The sequence below is a fragment of the Drosophila grimshawi genome, unplaced genomic scaffold (genome assembly GCF_018153295.1).
Source record: "Drosophila grimshawi isolate 15287-2541.00 unplaced genomic scaffold, ASM1815329v1 contig_311, whole genome shotgun sequence".
Lineage (NCBI taxonomy): Eukaryota > Metazoa > Arthropoda > Insecta > Diptera > Drosophilidae > Drosophila > Drosophila grimshawi.
In genome coordinates, this window is record NW_025063098.1 from 23,681,593 (window position 1) to 23,694,981 (window position 13,389).

Consider the following 13,389-nt stretch of genomic DNA (forward strand, 5'->3'; position numbering starts at 1 on the left):
AAGACAGTTAGTCAATTTCATTACAGCCAATTTCATCACATACTGAAAGATAACTAAAACATAAGCAAATTCATTTACAAGTATAGGAAGTGCTTTATCACGGTTACTCAGCTATTTATTTGTGTACATCAAATGTTTATAAATTGTTCATGTTACACCAATCATTGTTCCAAGCACGATAGCTGTGTTTTCATATATTCAATACACATGGCTGCAAATGCTACTCTTGAAATTAATAATAACGCAAATAATAATAATCTTATATACTTACAAATCTTTCAATATCCTCAAATATTTTCCACGTTCCACTAGTTTGCAAACATGATTTTAACGAAATTTTGATTTTAGATGCTAAAATATATTTAGATTTACATATATGTTTTGTTTCTATACACTGGTCTTAAATGTTTTAGAAATCCCAGCCGGCGTATTCTTTGACTACATCCTTGTTTTCCTTACGATGACGATGCACTGCACTCGCTTCTCCCTTGGCCACACAACGCTTCCGTTGCTCCCGCTTTTCTTTCACATCCATGTTGCGGCGAATGCGATCTGTGATCACCGAGGGTGCTATCGTGCTGGCTGTGGTGGAATAAGATCGCTGGCTGCGTGCATCATTTAGCAGCTGTTCAACCATCTTCAGACGATACATGCGCGAATTGGGATCTATGCCAGCCAACTCGGGCATATCATCCTTTTCCAAGTCGTTGGAGCTGATGGAACGGGCATCTTCTGTAGCCTGAGTTGCTGATATTACCGAGGGAACAGATTCTGCTGATTTATGTGCTACAACTTCGCTGGCATTCTTGTTGGGAACAGACTTGATTGGCTCGTCATCTAAGATTTCTGGTACTGCCACCGCCAATGCTTGATCGGTGACTTCGGGCCCAACGTGCAGATTGCCCAAGTATTGCGTACAGGATTCAATGTAACGACGGATGGCATCATCTGATTTCTGTGCGGGCTTCGTTTCACTGTAGGAAACCTCAGTCTCCAATTGCCTACGGCACTCATCAATCTCGGCAGCAGCAGCCGGCACCAAAGCTGGCGGCTCATCATCACCTAGCTGATTATCCTCATGCTGCTCGCCATCCTCATTCTCATCCTGTTCAATCATGCCATACTCCTGCAGCAGATCCATTTCCATTTCCTTGGTAAATCCATAGCCGGTGCAGTGCACCTCAGCGTCCAAATCATCTTCGCGCACCAAGTCACTGAACTTGGGATAATCCTCGCTTTCATAGCCAAATTTACGACGGAACATTTCACGCACACAGTTTACGTCGCGATCAAAGAAGCTGTCAACGATTTTAGGTTTAACATATATGTAATTAATTTTATAAACAAAATAAATAAATCCAACCACTTACAATTCGGCATTCTCGTGTGAGGTGGACATCATTTGAGGGAAATCAATCAATATGGGCTTGCCGGCATCGGTGACCATCAAATTGAACTCATTGAAATCTCCGTGAATAACGCCGGAATTGCCCAGGCGGACGATCAGATTCATGAGGTCATCGTAGACCTGCGGTGCATCAAGAAGCTCGTGCACCTGTGTCCTGTAGGAGAATTGAGTTACTCAAAAGTCAAGCAAATCTAACAAAAGTAATCCATCTAGACCACTCACATGGGCCATCCATTGACCAGATCCATGAGCACACAGTGCCGATTGAAATCGATGGGCTTGGGCACGGGAAAGCCCCGATCATACAGTGCTGACATGTAGGCAAATTCTCTCGTTGCTGAAATCCTCGAGAGATACAGCCAGGAAGCCTTGTGGCGACGACCGTGATAGTCACGCTTCGATTTAATGTTGCGGAAACAGGTGCGTCCCAGACGATGCAGCTTGAGACAAATGGGCGTCCCATCCTCGTCTGCAACCACATAGATGTTGGACTCCTTGCCAACGCCAATCTGATTGCCAAAGGAGCTAACCGATCCTCGCAGTGTCAACGATTTCAATGCGAGGTAATCGTAACCAGTGTTGGTCAGCCGATAGCCATCATCTACAAATGGGAGAGTCGGCTGTTAATAATAATTGTAATAATAGTAATTAGTGAGTGGGGCTCACTTACACTTCTTGCCACGCTCGTAGGCAATCAACTTGTGCTTGCAGAGCTCTTTGAGCAGCTTGTGGACACCGCCTGTTTTCAGATTAGCAATTGCAGCGGCCAGCGGTCCGGGCACCAGCTCGTGATTCTTCATCCCCATCTCGATGGCAGTGAGGACGCGAAAGTCCTCTCTGGTGAGGTAGCGCAACACCGTCACATTTAATTTGCCCATTTTATTGTGCGTTTACAGCAACTTAGGTTCAACTTATTTTGTTTTGCGTTTTACACGTGCAGGCGGACCGATTACGAAGAACGAACGATGTATCGATATGCGCTAAGCATCGATAAATACTCACAGCTGGTCGAAGTATCGTAGTGCAGTATTTTGCAGCTCGCAAAATTCGGTCACACTACGTTTGGTCGTCGTGTACAAAAATCAATTACTATTACTGCTGAAACTGAGTACGAAAAGCGTTTCCGCTTGTAAACAAAACGGCAGTTAACCACAATTAGCAATAGTGTTTGTACGTGTTTTAATTATAAAGCAGCTTCGCCACGCTTTGTGTGTGTGTGTGTGTGCGTTTGTGTATGTGAGAGCGGGTGCCTGAAAACATGTGGGTGTGTGTGTGCGTGTCTACGTATGACTCGTGCTTTTTGCCGACATGCAACTAAAAAAGAAAACCACACAAAAAATGTGAAGTCAAAGGCCGCCTTTGAAATTTCATGCATAATCATTAACTAACGGAAAAGTGTGTGAAAGTGAATGCAAAGCAACATTTTATGTCATTGTCATTGAAAGCATACGCATTAAACTGCATCCTCCCCCGTGATCGCGCGTGTGTGTGTGTGACTTGTGTGTGTGAAGGTTGCATTCTCAAGTGCAACCAACACATTCAATTTCTATGAAATCTAAATCAAAATTTCCACCCCTTTCTCTCTCTATTTCTCTTCATTTTTGGACTCTCGCATTCGTCGCGCTGCGTGTGCAGTAAATCAACGGAGCAATAACATTTGGAAAAAATGCAGATCAAAGAATTGTAAGTAAAAATATAATTAATATATTTATGCTCAATTTGTTGCTAAGAACTAACGTGCGAGATTGCTGAATGTGATAAATCGATTTTATGCTCATTTGTTCTCAGCTGTGACGCACTCGCGCTGCTCTCGCTCATTTGCTCTCTCCCTCTCTTGCTATCTCTCTCGCTCGTTACTTGAGAGTCGCGTTGCCAACTGCTCGACAATTACTTCAATTTTATAAGTTTTAACGTTTACTTGTGTTTTTCGTTTCGTTTCGTTTCCTTTTGATTTTTGTTTGTTTGCTTTTTTGATGCTGCTCCGTTTGTTGTTGTTTATATTACTTCGTTGATGACGTAATAACTTTAACTATTGAGCTGAGATACGCAATACTTAATTTAGATACGCTTTATTCATTTATGCAAAATAAAACATCTTTGCATGTGCTGCCGCAAAAAAATAAATACCTGAAATAATCGTCTTTGCCACGTTTCCAATTGAACTTCTTTCCTGTTGTTGTCGTTGTTGTTTTTATTGATGACTGGGCGAGCGTGAAGTTTACAATGCTTCTCTGCCGTGACTCATTTGACTTGACAACTCTCTCTCTCTAATTGTCTTTCTTTCTCTCTTTGTCTCTTGTAATGTTCGGCTTGGCTTTTAGTGCAACTTTTCGCGCCGGTTTTTCAGCTGCGACGTTATCAGCAGCAGCAGCAGCGTTTTAATCAAACAAGTTGGCAATATTGATAACGTCGTCGCTTGGCTGTTCTTATTCAGCCATTTGCTATCTCTCTTGCACACTGGCTGTCTGCGCCAATTTTTGCCCAAAGGCGTTAAGGCGTTACTCACACACATTTACAATTAAAATGTGCAATTAGTTTGTTGTTTTCTTATCGATTAGCAACTTAAATGATAAATATATAGGCATATGCATGTAAATAAATACTGAGGAACGTAATCTGCGTCTGTCCCATTTAATTGCTGCATACTTCAAAATATTTGATACAATAATTTCATATATTTAAAGCTTCATAAAATACAAATAAATTGTATTTTTGGGGATATTTGAATTTCTGCACATTTGTTTTTCATTTTCTGTAAACTCTCATTTCCGACAGTCCTATTAATCTTTTTGGAATTCCAATTTAAATCATTCCACTGTGTCAAATGTATCTCGCCGAGCTGAAGCATCCATCAAACAGTCGTGAGCTCATTTTGTCATTTGCAGGTTGTTCACGTTCTCTCCTGTCCCCGTCTGTCCATCTCACGCGTCCATCACCTCTTTTATTAATGAGCGGAAATTGCCAAAAAGTAAAACTGTTCAATTATTAATTGATTTGACATTCGTGCGACAATTGAAGGGTAAATAATATTTACAGTAGTAGTACATTAACTAACATATAGTTAAGGGCAATATATATATAGGCTTAAGTATTTGTATAAATATAAGTATAATTTAATATATATAGATGTGTACATAACAAAAGGATGTAAATTGAAGTATTTGTAATTGTATAGTTAAAAACTGTATCCTCTAAATTGACCTCACGCATTCTAAATTGACATTTTAATATGTTTTAATGAAAATTAATTTCTCTTAATGAATATTTAGACATGGTCTACTTTTATTCGTAAACAGTGCGAATTATTTGTTTGATTATTGCTCTTTCATTTAATTCTCACTGTTACGTGATAAAAGTTATCGATATCAGTGTGTTTTCTCGAAAATCCCATAAAACGATAAAACGTAATCAAAACAAATAAAAGTAACGCCAGATGGTCACACACTGACTGAGCTATGAAAATGAGTACTTGCAAAATAAAATATATATATATATAGATATATATGAATGCAAGTCTGTGAATATGTGTGAATCCTGTTTATTTTTGCGCTACCTTGCATTTGTTGTTTACTTTCGGTTGGTTTCCAAAATAAAAATTTCAACGCTCTGGTTAAATGAAGCACAAAGTGCGTCCACCGAGTGGGCAATAACACATAAATATTTCAATGCCGTTGGCAACAAAATATATCCAAATATCAATACAAACAAAAGCAACAATTGTTATTGTTTAATTTAAGCGGCAGGTCCACAGTCTGGCCGCTAGCCAGCACTACGAGTAATTAATTACTGAAGTGCGCTTAAAAAATTGTTTACTTCAACTTTATTGCTTTTAAATGCTGTTGGCAGTTTTTCATTCACATGGTGATAGCAAACATAAAAAAAATAAAATACATTATAGGCAAAATTATAATATCGCTTACTCGACAAACAGTCTCATTTCTGCGTCCATTAACACACACCCACTTCCCGCCCCACTCTCTGCCTCACGGCGCTGTAACCACAGAATTTAATTTCAGGCCCTTTTTTGCTTAACTCAAAAGTTTCATAAAATTAATTAGGTTTCTGCATTTTACATGCAATTATTATTTTGATTGATAAATATTTTATTAATTATGCCCACATATTTCGTGGGCACTTAATTTGCTAAAAGAAGGTTATCAGTTCTGAAAATGTTTTAAATTAAAATCGCACTTAAAATTTATTAAGTTATAATTCCGCTTTTTTTTGTCTCATTGCTGATTCTGTTTTGCATAAGTACTAAAAACTAAATGTATAAAACTTGTTATCTTTTTATAATACTTTGAACCTCTGTCAACCAATTAGCTTTAAGCTGATATTGGACTAATGTATGTTTACACAACTCTCGCTATCTTTTTATTTTATTTTTTACGCAAAATTGCCATTTAAAGCGTTGCTAATATTGCATTGTATTTATAAATCGCGTGACTTTAATAACTGTATCGTTTTGTCGCAGCTCATATCTTCCATCTCTCTCTCTCTCTCTCTCAGTCTATCTCTGTCTTGCCCCCATTTTCACTTTGAGGTCACTTTGCAAACAGCACACGCGCTCATTTAGCCACAATTTGTATTGTGCCATTTTAGTTGGGCTATTTCGTTGTTTTATTTGTAATTGTATTTCTGTGCCGGGTTCCACATTAGATTAGATAACATGTCGGCCAGTTTAAAGTGTCCCCCATTACAAATTACGCTTTGCAAACATTAGACCAAATGTTATATTTTTATAGCTCGTTATTTTGTTTTGTTTCGTTTTTTTATGTGTAATGGCGTGTGGAGCACAGATCAAATATACACGAGTTTTTGCATTTTAATTGTAATGGAAGCATTTAAGTTGGCAATCACTTTTAATTATTTAGCTAACCTTAACCTTAAACCATAAATATATTGTGACTCAATGTGCGATTCGTAAAAATAGGAAAGAGTAAATAAAATACTAGAAACTATCTATCTTTATCATTTTATGACTATTATAAAGCCCTTTATATTGTTTAATAAAGTTTAATTTATATGTATTAATTTAAGTCTATGCCGAAAGATTAAACTTAAAGAGACTCAAGTGGATATTTATGAATTATGACATACTGCCAATGTGTAAAGCCCAATCAAGTGGAAGCCAGATCCACAAGCAAACCGCACAAACAACATAGCCTTGACCAATTATTTCTCAACTGGCCAACAGACCCACACACACACACACACACACTCATAAACACACACTCGCTGACAGTATGGCATATACTTTCCATTTTCAATTATGCCAACAAAGGCAAAACAATGCCCCTTGTGTGTGTTTCAGTTCTCGTCTCAATGGGGTTTTCCCCCGCCTCCGCATCCATTCTACCAACCAACTAACTATATGCGAAATTGTCTATGAACTCTTGGTCCGGTCCAGTCTCATTAAGGGTTCTTCAATATTTTTGTGGGGTTTTTGTTTTTCGTGACTCTCTTGACTTTTATTGCCCCATTGTAGCCCATTCAGCTATCCAACACACACAGTGCCTCCCACATGTGTGCGTACGTCTTTCAGTCTTGTTCAACACCCAACTTTCATCTTTCTAGTTTCACATTTTGCTGTTGCATAATTTTTTTTCTTTTATAGCTTTCCTTACTATTATGTTGCTTATTTTTCTGTTTTTTTTTTTTTTTTCTTTCTTTTCGTTGTCGTTTCGCCCTGCTAAACAATTTTCGTACATATTTCGTTTGATCTCTCAACATTTGATTTTCGACCCAGTTAGTTTTGAGCCCTCCTCCGCAAAAACTTATTTACTTATCTTATTGGCAGCAAATTTGCTGCAGTAATTTTTCTGTTGTTATTTGTATTGATATCGTTTGTGACTATGAAGCAGGCTCCCTTTGTGTGGAAAAACTTTGAGCAAAAGGGACGGACGACATTCTTTATGAGCAATTTACTTTATCAGAAACTTTTGCAATTTGAATTGATTTAACGCCAACTGATTAAACTGACAAACGAAACGGAAAATGTTCAATTTACTTCAAATTTAATAAAAGACGTGAAAGTTTTCAAGTTTATTTCTGGGTAAAACACAACTGAGTTGGGTAGGGGTATTTTATTTGTATTTATTTATATATATATTCGTATGAAATATGTCATTTTAATTACATTTGCCTTGTCTATAAAACAGACAAAGAGTTGAGAAGTGTAAATTGTATTATGCTATTCAAGGCAGTAAAACTTCACTAATTAAGTTCTGCTCATGTAATATGCATTAAAGCCTCATTAAAAATATCAATAAAAATTAACTATATTGAGATTATCTAAAATTTCTCTAATACCTCAATAATATTTATTTGTATATGAAAGAAAGGATTTTTATTAAAATCTATCAAACAGACGAAGCTTTTAGAAGTTAAAATCTTTTTTTTTTTGTATAAAATGCATTGAAAAACAATATTAAATCGAAACGAGCTTTACTTGAGCGGAATTTGCAGAATTAAAAGTCAGTCAAAACAAATGGGTAAATTACACTATCTTTATTTGAAAGCCCAATTTTAAATGGATAAACAAATAACACAGTTAATTCCTTTGATAAGACTGCTGTGTGCTGAGTGACCTTTAATCTACTAATCTAATCTGCTTCACAAGGCTTGGCTAAGGGTTAAGCGTTCTGCACACCAAATTAAGTGTAAATAAGTCAATTTGCAAGGCACACGGCTTGTGAATAAATTGCCCAAAATACGCCCACCACTCACTCAACTGAAGGGGCAACTGCCTAAGAGGCACCTTTAGTTGTCAAGTTGAGTGAACTTTAACCTTTATTAAGTTGCAGGCGAGAGACAGCGTTCAACCTAAACTCAGCACTCGACCAAGTTTAGGTGAATGACTAGCAAGAGTCCCATTGGGACAATGGGAAAGCACAGGCGGATGTGGCCCAGTTAGGCTAGCAATTAGCCACACATCATTACGCATGTCAACAATGGCAAAAGGTTAATTGCTACTGGAAGTCGCCTTTAAGCCACGGCATCCTCAGCCTCAGCTGGCAGCCTCCGACTGCAAATTTACGTTGTTCGCAATTCCGGATTCTCATATTATTGTTCAGCTTAATAAAGACAAAAATGAAAAAACGAAAGACAAAAAAAATAAAGAAGAAAACACCAAAAAAAAAAAATGAAAATGCGAGAAAGGTGACGACGGGACGGCAGCAGTTCATAAAACGTGGCTAAATGAGTAACTTGACTGTGCCAGTTTTATGGGCCAAGTTTTGCACCTTGGCCATGTTAACGACTGCATCAGTTTCCTGCGTCACGGCCAAGAAGCAAAGTGTTTGTCTTTCTACTTTTTTTTTTGTTGCCAATTTCACTTTTTGTTTCATAGACTTTGCTCTTTGAGCAGGTCAGACAGCTATTGAAAACACTATACTACGCTAAAAATATAAAAAATATATATATATTTACATATTATATATAAAAACAAATTTAAAGCTTTTCAGATATCTAACAAAATCCATTTATTCTGCTTATTTTAAAAGAAAATATCATATATCATTATCTTTATATATATATCTTTGTTTTTAATTTAAAAAGTAAATAACTTAAGTATATAAAAATTAAGTGAATATCATACTTGTGGCCATTTACATATTTATATATAGTACTCCCAGAATTAAACATACAAATGTTTGTTCTAGAAAAACACTTGTTTAAATATAAGTGATAAATTGAAAACATTTTTGTTCTCTATGTGACAATTATTTAATGTATATATTTTATTAATAAATGGTTGCATGCAACAAGTTGAGAGAGAATTGCTTTCTCAATTAATTGTTTTGGATTTTTCGGGCTGTATTTTAGGGAAGGGTGTACATGAGTCGATTTGGCCTTTGTACTTCTTGCTTTTTGTAGGTTCGCTAGTAAATTTTTCAATTTAGGTTATCCCAGAGAAACCGCAGCCAAGTGAAGCCAATGCGAACAAGTTTCAAGGCCGTCGCAATTATGGTTCTGAATAAACCAGCGGCAAAAACACACCCTACGCTGTTTGTTGTGCCGCCCTCTCTTTACTTTGTTGTGTGTGTGTGTGTGAAAGGCGTCGCTTATTTGAATTTAAGTGTGGCATACTTTTAGGTCGGTTTTACAAAATCATTTTCCAGCCTGGCGAAAATTTCAATCTCGCGTTCGTTCGCTTGGCCTACATTTAATTAAAACACAGCACAAACACATACATAGTAAATTTAATTAATTAAAAATACCTTGCTGCATTTACTTAACACAGACACACAGACTTACTCACAGAAATACTCATCACTTCTCTCTCAACTCTCTATCTTTGCAGCCGCGTGACTTTGCCATTAACCGTGGAAGAGGTATGAGACAGAAAGAGAGTAAATAATTGTGTTTGCTTCGTTTTTATGACGTTGCATTCTTTTCCATTTTTGCTCCACAGTATCAAGTAGCACAATTGTTCTCGGTGGCGGAGGCGTCAAAGGACAACACGGGTGGCGGCGAGGGCATTGAGGTATTAAAAAACGAACCCTTCGTTAATTTCCCACTGTTGGGTAAGCTGCCATTTAACGAACGGCACTTGCGACTTTTATTTTGCTTATCCATTTGCGCTTTTCCGTTTTACTTCTTTTTTATAGGCGGCAAATACAATTCCGGTCAGTACACATATAAGATCTACCATCTGCAATCAAAAGTTCCAGCGTACATAAGACTATTGGCGCCCAAGGGCTCATTGGAGATACATGAGGAGGCATGGAATGCTTATCCTTATTGTCGAACGATTATTACGGTAAATATATTCAATACGAAAACTTTTCGTCTCTCGTTTAGAGAACGCTGTAAACTTCTCCAATTGGCATAGCCATTTAAATCCCTTTGATAACTGACTTGCAATTGTGTGTACTAAAGTTACAATGCTGACTGTGGAAGGGCTTTAATAGCATAGAGAAAATGTGCTTTTAGATAAACAAAATATTTTTCAAATTGCAATTTTTCTACTTGATTCAAATTTGTTTTTAAGTTAATGTTTATTTGCTACAAAAACTTTTTTAGTGTTGTCATATTTGATCAATAATTCTAAAATTCGTATTGCTTTTTATTCAATATAAAGTTAAAGTTTTAATCTTGAATTTAAATATTTAGGTTGAATTAAAAGCGAATTCAATTTCGCATAAAAACTTGAAAAGATATATTAAGTTTACTTGAGCTCATAAAATTTAAGAAAACTATTTACGAAACTGATGGGAACATATTTTATATGGAAATAAAACTAAATTGATTTAATGCGGCTTATTTTAGAATCCCAAATTCATGAAAGATGCATTCAAAATAATCATCGACACGTTGCACGTCGGCGATGCGGGAGACTCGGAGAATGTAAGTGAAAAGTTGTCAACAGTGTTTAACTAATTTATGTGTTTCTTTCTTTTTCTTCCATCTCGTACATGATATGTATATTTATATATATACTAACAATATCTTTAAAATACTAATACTAAAATAATATCGAAAACTGTCTTAAAACCGATCATTTTAATTCGTAATTCGTTTTATTGATTATGGAAATTCATTGGGTGCGTTTTATTTGGGAACATTTTATTTATAATTTGGCTGTGAATTGTTAGAATCCCGGCTATATGAATGATAACTTTCGTGTAAATATTGATTCAATACATTTATCCAATGATATTGGCGAATCGAATAACGTGAGTGCTTTGTGTGATAGTAACTATCATTTCACTTTAACTTTGCGTATTTTTTTCTATCATTTTAATTTCTCGCTTAAGAGTTTGTCCCAAATTTGTTTCATGTGCATGCCTATTGATAGTCGCTTGGTACTACTAAACTTATATTGTAATTTTAATTGCTTTGCATGTACTAATCAGCATTTCTTATGTGCCTCTGTTCTAAATCTACGAATTTGTGATCAATATTGTTGCAGGTACATGAGCTGACGCCCGACAAGATGAAAGTGCGCGATGTGGTTCACATTGACATTGCCAATGATCCGATCCTGCCAGCGGATTACAAGCCCGAAGAGGATCCCACCACGTAAGTTATAATGCTGTGAAACAAATTTAGGCGAAAACTACATGTATTTTTTTCATTACTTTCCATTTACCAACTAACTTTTAATTGGTTTTTGCAGCTACCAGTCAAAGAAAACTGGCCGTGGTCCTCTAGTGGGTATTGATTGGAAAAAGCGCGTAGATCCAGTTATGACCTGCTATAAGCTCGTCACATGTGAATTTAAATGGTTTGGCCTGCAGACAAGAGTAGAGAATTTTATACAAAAATCCGAGCGACGTCTCTTCACAAACTTCCATCGGTAAGAAAAAAAAATAAAATAAAATAATACAGAAAAACTAACGCCACATTTATATTAATATTTAATTCCACAATTACAGCCAAGTTTTCTGTTCAACTGATCGCTGGTACGGTCTAACAATGGAGGACATACGCGCTATTGAAGATCAGGTGAAAGATGAGCTGGACAAGGCGCGCCAGACCGGTGAGGTGCGGGGCATGCGTGCGGATAATGATTAATTGGATTAGACAATTTTTAAATATGTACATGTAAAAACACAACACAAACATTATGATAAAACAAAGAAAAAACACAAGCAACTGAATGATATATTAAAAAGGGAAATGCATAAATAAATTTACAAATTAACTTAAACAAACAACAACAAAAGCAAACACCAAGTGTATGACAACAAAAACAAAAAAACAACAACAACAGCAAAGCTTAGCTCTAGTTTAGCGATCACACACAGCCCCCAGGAAAACAATATCAAGCCCGGTAGTTAAGTTTTATTTTGTAAGTAAAATATAATCAGGACACACACATCTCCACAAAAAAAGAAAAAGAAAAGGACACTTTGAATGCACATCCTACCCAATCACAAGCCACAAAAGCCTCACTAATAAAAGTCACACTTTAGCATTAAATATAAAAACAAAAACTGTAAGTGGATAAATGAAAGTTGTTTACATGTATTCAATATGTATTATTGGAGTAATTCGTTTAAGTTGCAACTGTAAATGAAATCAAACTAAATGACAGCTGATGTAAAAAGTTTAACAAAAAACTGCATACAAAATAGTGCATTAAAAAAATCAAATAAATGAAATGAATAAAAAGCGCATCGAAGGCATGCAAAACCAGAAAAGAAAAGTCGAAATAAACTTAACTGATGGTTTGCAAAAACTATAGAACTATATACACACATATATATACATGTACACATATATATACAAAAGAAAGTATTACATTGGAGCATTATGTTTTACCAGAATACATATGTAAACTGTGCAACAGAGTTTCGATTCAGATTACTTGAAAAGGCGTATGTGTGTTCTGCATTGGATTTGCATTTGGATATGTGTCGTTTGAGGCGTAATGCTTAAATTTATACGGAATTTGAGTTCATGAAATATTCAGATGTAGAAGTGCACAGAATGGGGTTTTTATTTTCATTGCGTTATTTAATGTATGCAATATCAATGACAAATACTGAAACTAAGTCCTTTTCATGTTTTCTTTTCTTTTGGAGTTGGCATGTGCCACCAATTACCTGATTGACAGTCTCATACTTGTTGGATTTTCTTTAAATACTAGAAGCATGTGCTCCATTTGTAGATAACCACATCTAGTTTTGAAAATCTAAAACATTTTTTTTTAAGAAAAATATATACTGCCAGATTTGAAAGTCGATAAGTGCACATTACATACTCAATAATACCAAGCAACTAGGGCCCTTCTAATTACTCCGAGTTCCGCTGTAGACACACCGAATACTTCAAGTACTTGCCGCTATATTCTGCTCAAAGTAAAAACTTTATCTATGTATCTATAAAAACGTCCATTTTAAACTAAACCTACTTACGGCTTTTAACACACACACGAAAAATCAACAAAAAAACACGTTTGTATGACACTATTTTGATGAACTCCAACGAATCCCCCAAACTGGAGTATTTGTTTAAAATAAAGTAAGCGA

General features: G+C 36.1%; 2 protein-coding genes across 2 annotated transcripts; one reads left to right on the plus strand and one right to left on the minus strand.

The window, feature by feature from the left end:
• Positions 1-336: 336 nt before the first annotated feature.
• LOC6568320 (serine/threonine-protein kinase rio2) lies at positions 337-2,382 on the minus strand. The gene is made up of 4 exons (XM_001994633.2): positions 2,079-2,382; positions 1,631-2,009; positions 1,371-1,562; positions 337-1,298 (listed from the first exon to the last, which is right to left on the minus strand). The coding sequence occupies exons 1-4, from the start codon at positions 2,284-2,286 to the stop codon at positions 410-412; spliced, it is 1,668 nt and encodes a 555-aa protein (XP_001994669.1). The 5' UTR covers positions 2,287-2,382; the 3' UTR covers positions 337-409.
• Positions 2,383-2,433: 51 nt separating this feature from the next.
• LOC6568319 (phosphatidylinositol transfer protein beta isoform) lies at positions 2,434-12,708 on the plus strand. The gene is made up of 9 exons (XM_001994632.2): positions 2,434-2,578; positions 3,044-3,091; positions 9,714-9,744; positions 9,825-9,936; positions 10,021-10,172; positions 10,682-10,759; positions 11,325-11,434; positions 11,532-11,711; positions 11,791-12,708. Exons 2-9 carry the CDS (start codon positions 3,075-3,077, stop codon positions 11,927-11,929), a joined length of 819 nt encoding a protein of 272 aa, XP_001994668.1. The 5' UTR covers positions 2,434-2,578; positions 3,044-3,074; the 3' UTR covers positions 11,930-12,708.
• Positions 12,709-13,389: the final 681 nt, after the last annotated feature.

Excerpts from the sequence above, each read along its gene's own strand:
- LOC6568320 (XM_001994633.2), bottom strand. The coding sequence starts at position 2,286 with ATGGGCAAATTAAATGTGACGGTGTTGCGCTACCTCACCAGAGAGGAC. Across the intron at positions 2,010-2,078 it reads CTACGAGCGTGGCAAGAAGT|ATGATGGCTATCGGCTGACC; the intron begins GTAAGTGAGCCC and ends TCCCATTTGTAG. Across the intron at positions 1,299-1,370 it reads TCACACGAGAATGCCGAATT|CTTCTTTGATCGCGACGTAA; the intron begins GTAAGTGGTTGG and ends AATCGTTGACAG.
- LOC6568319 (XM_001994632.2), top strand. Across the intron at positions 9,745-9,824 it reads TGCCATTAACCGTGGAAGAG|TATCAAGTAGCACAATTGTT; the intron begins GTATGAGACAGA and ends TTTGCTCCACAG. Across the intron at positions 11,712-11,790 it reads CTCTTCACAAACTTCCATCG|CCAAGTTTTCTGTTCAACTG; the intron begins GTAAGAAAAAAA and ends CCACAATTACAG.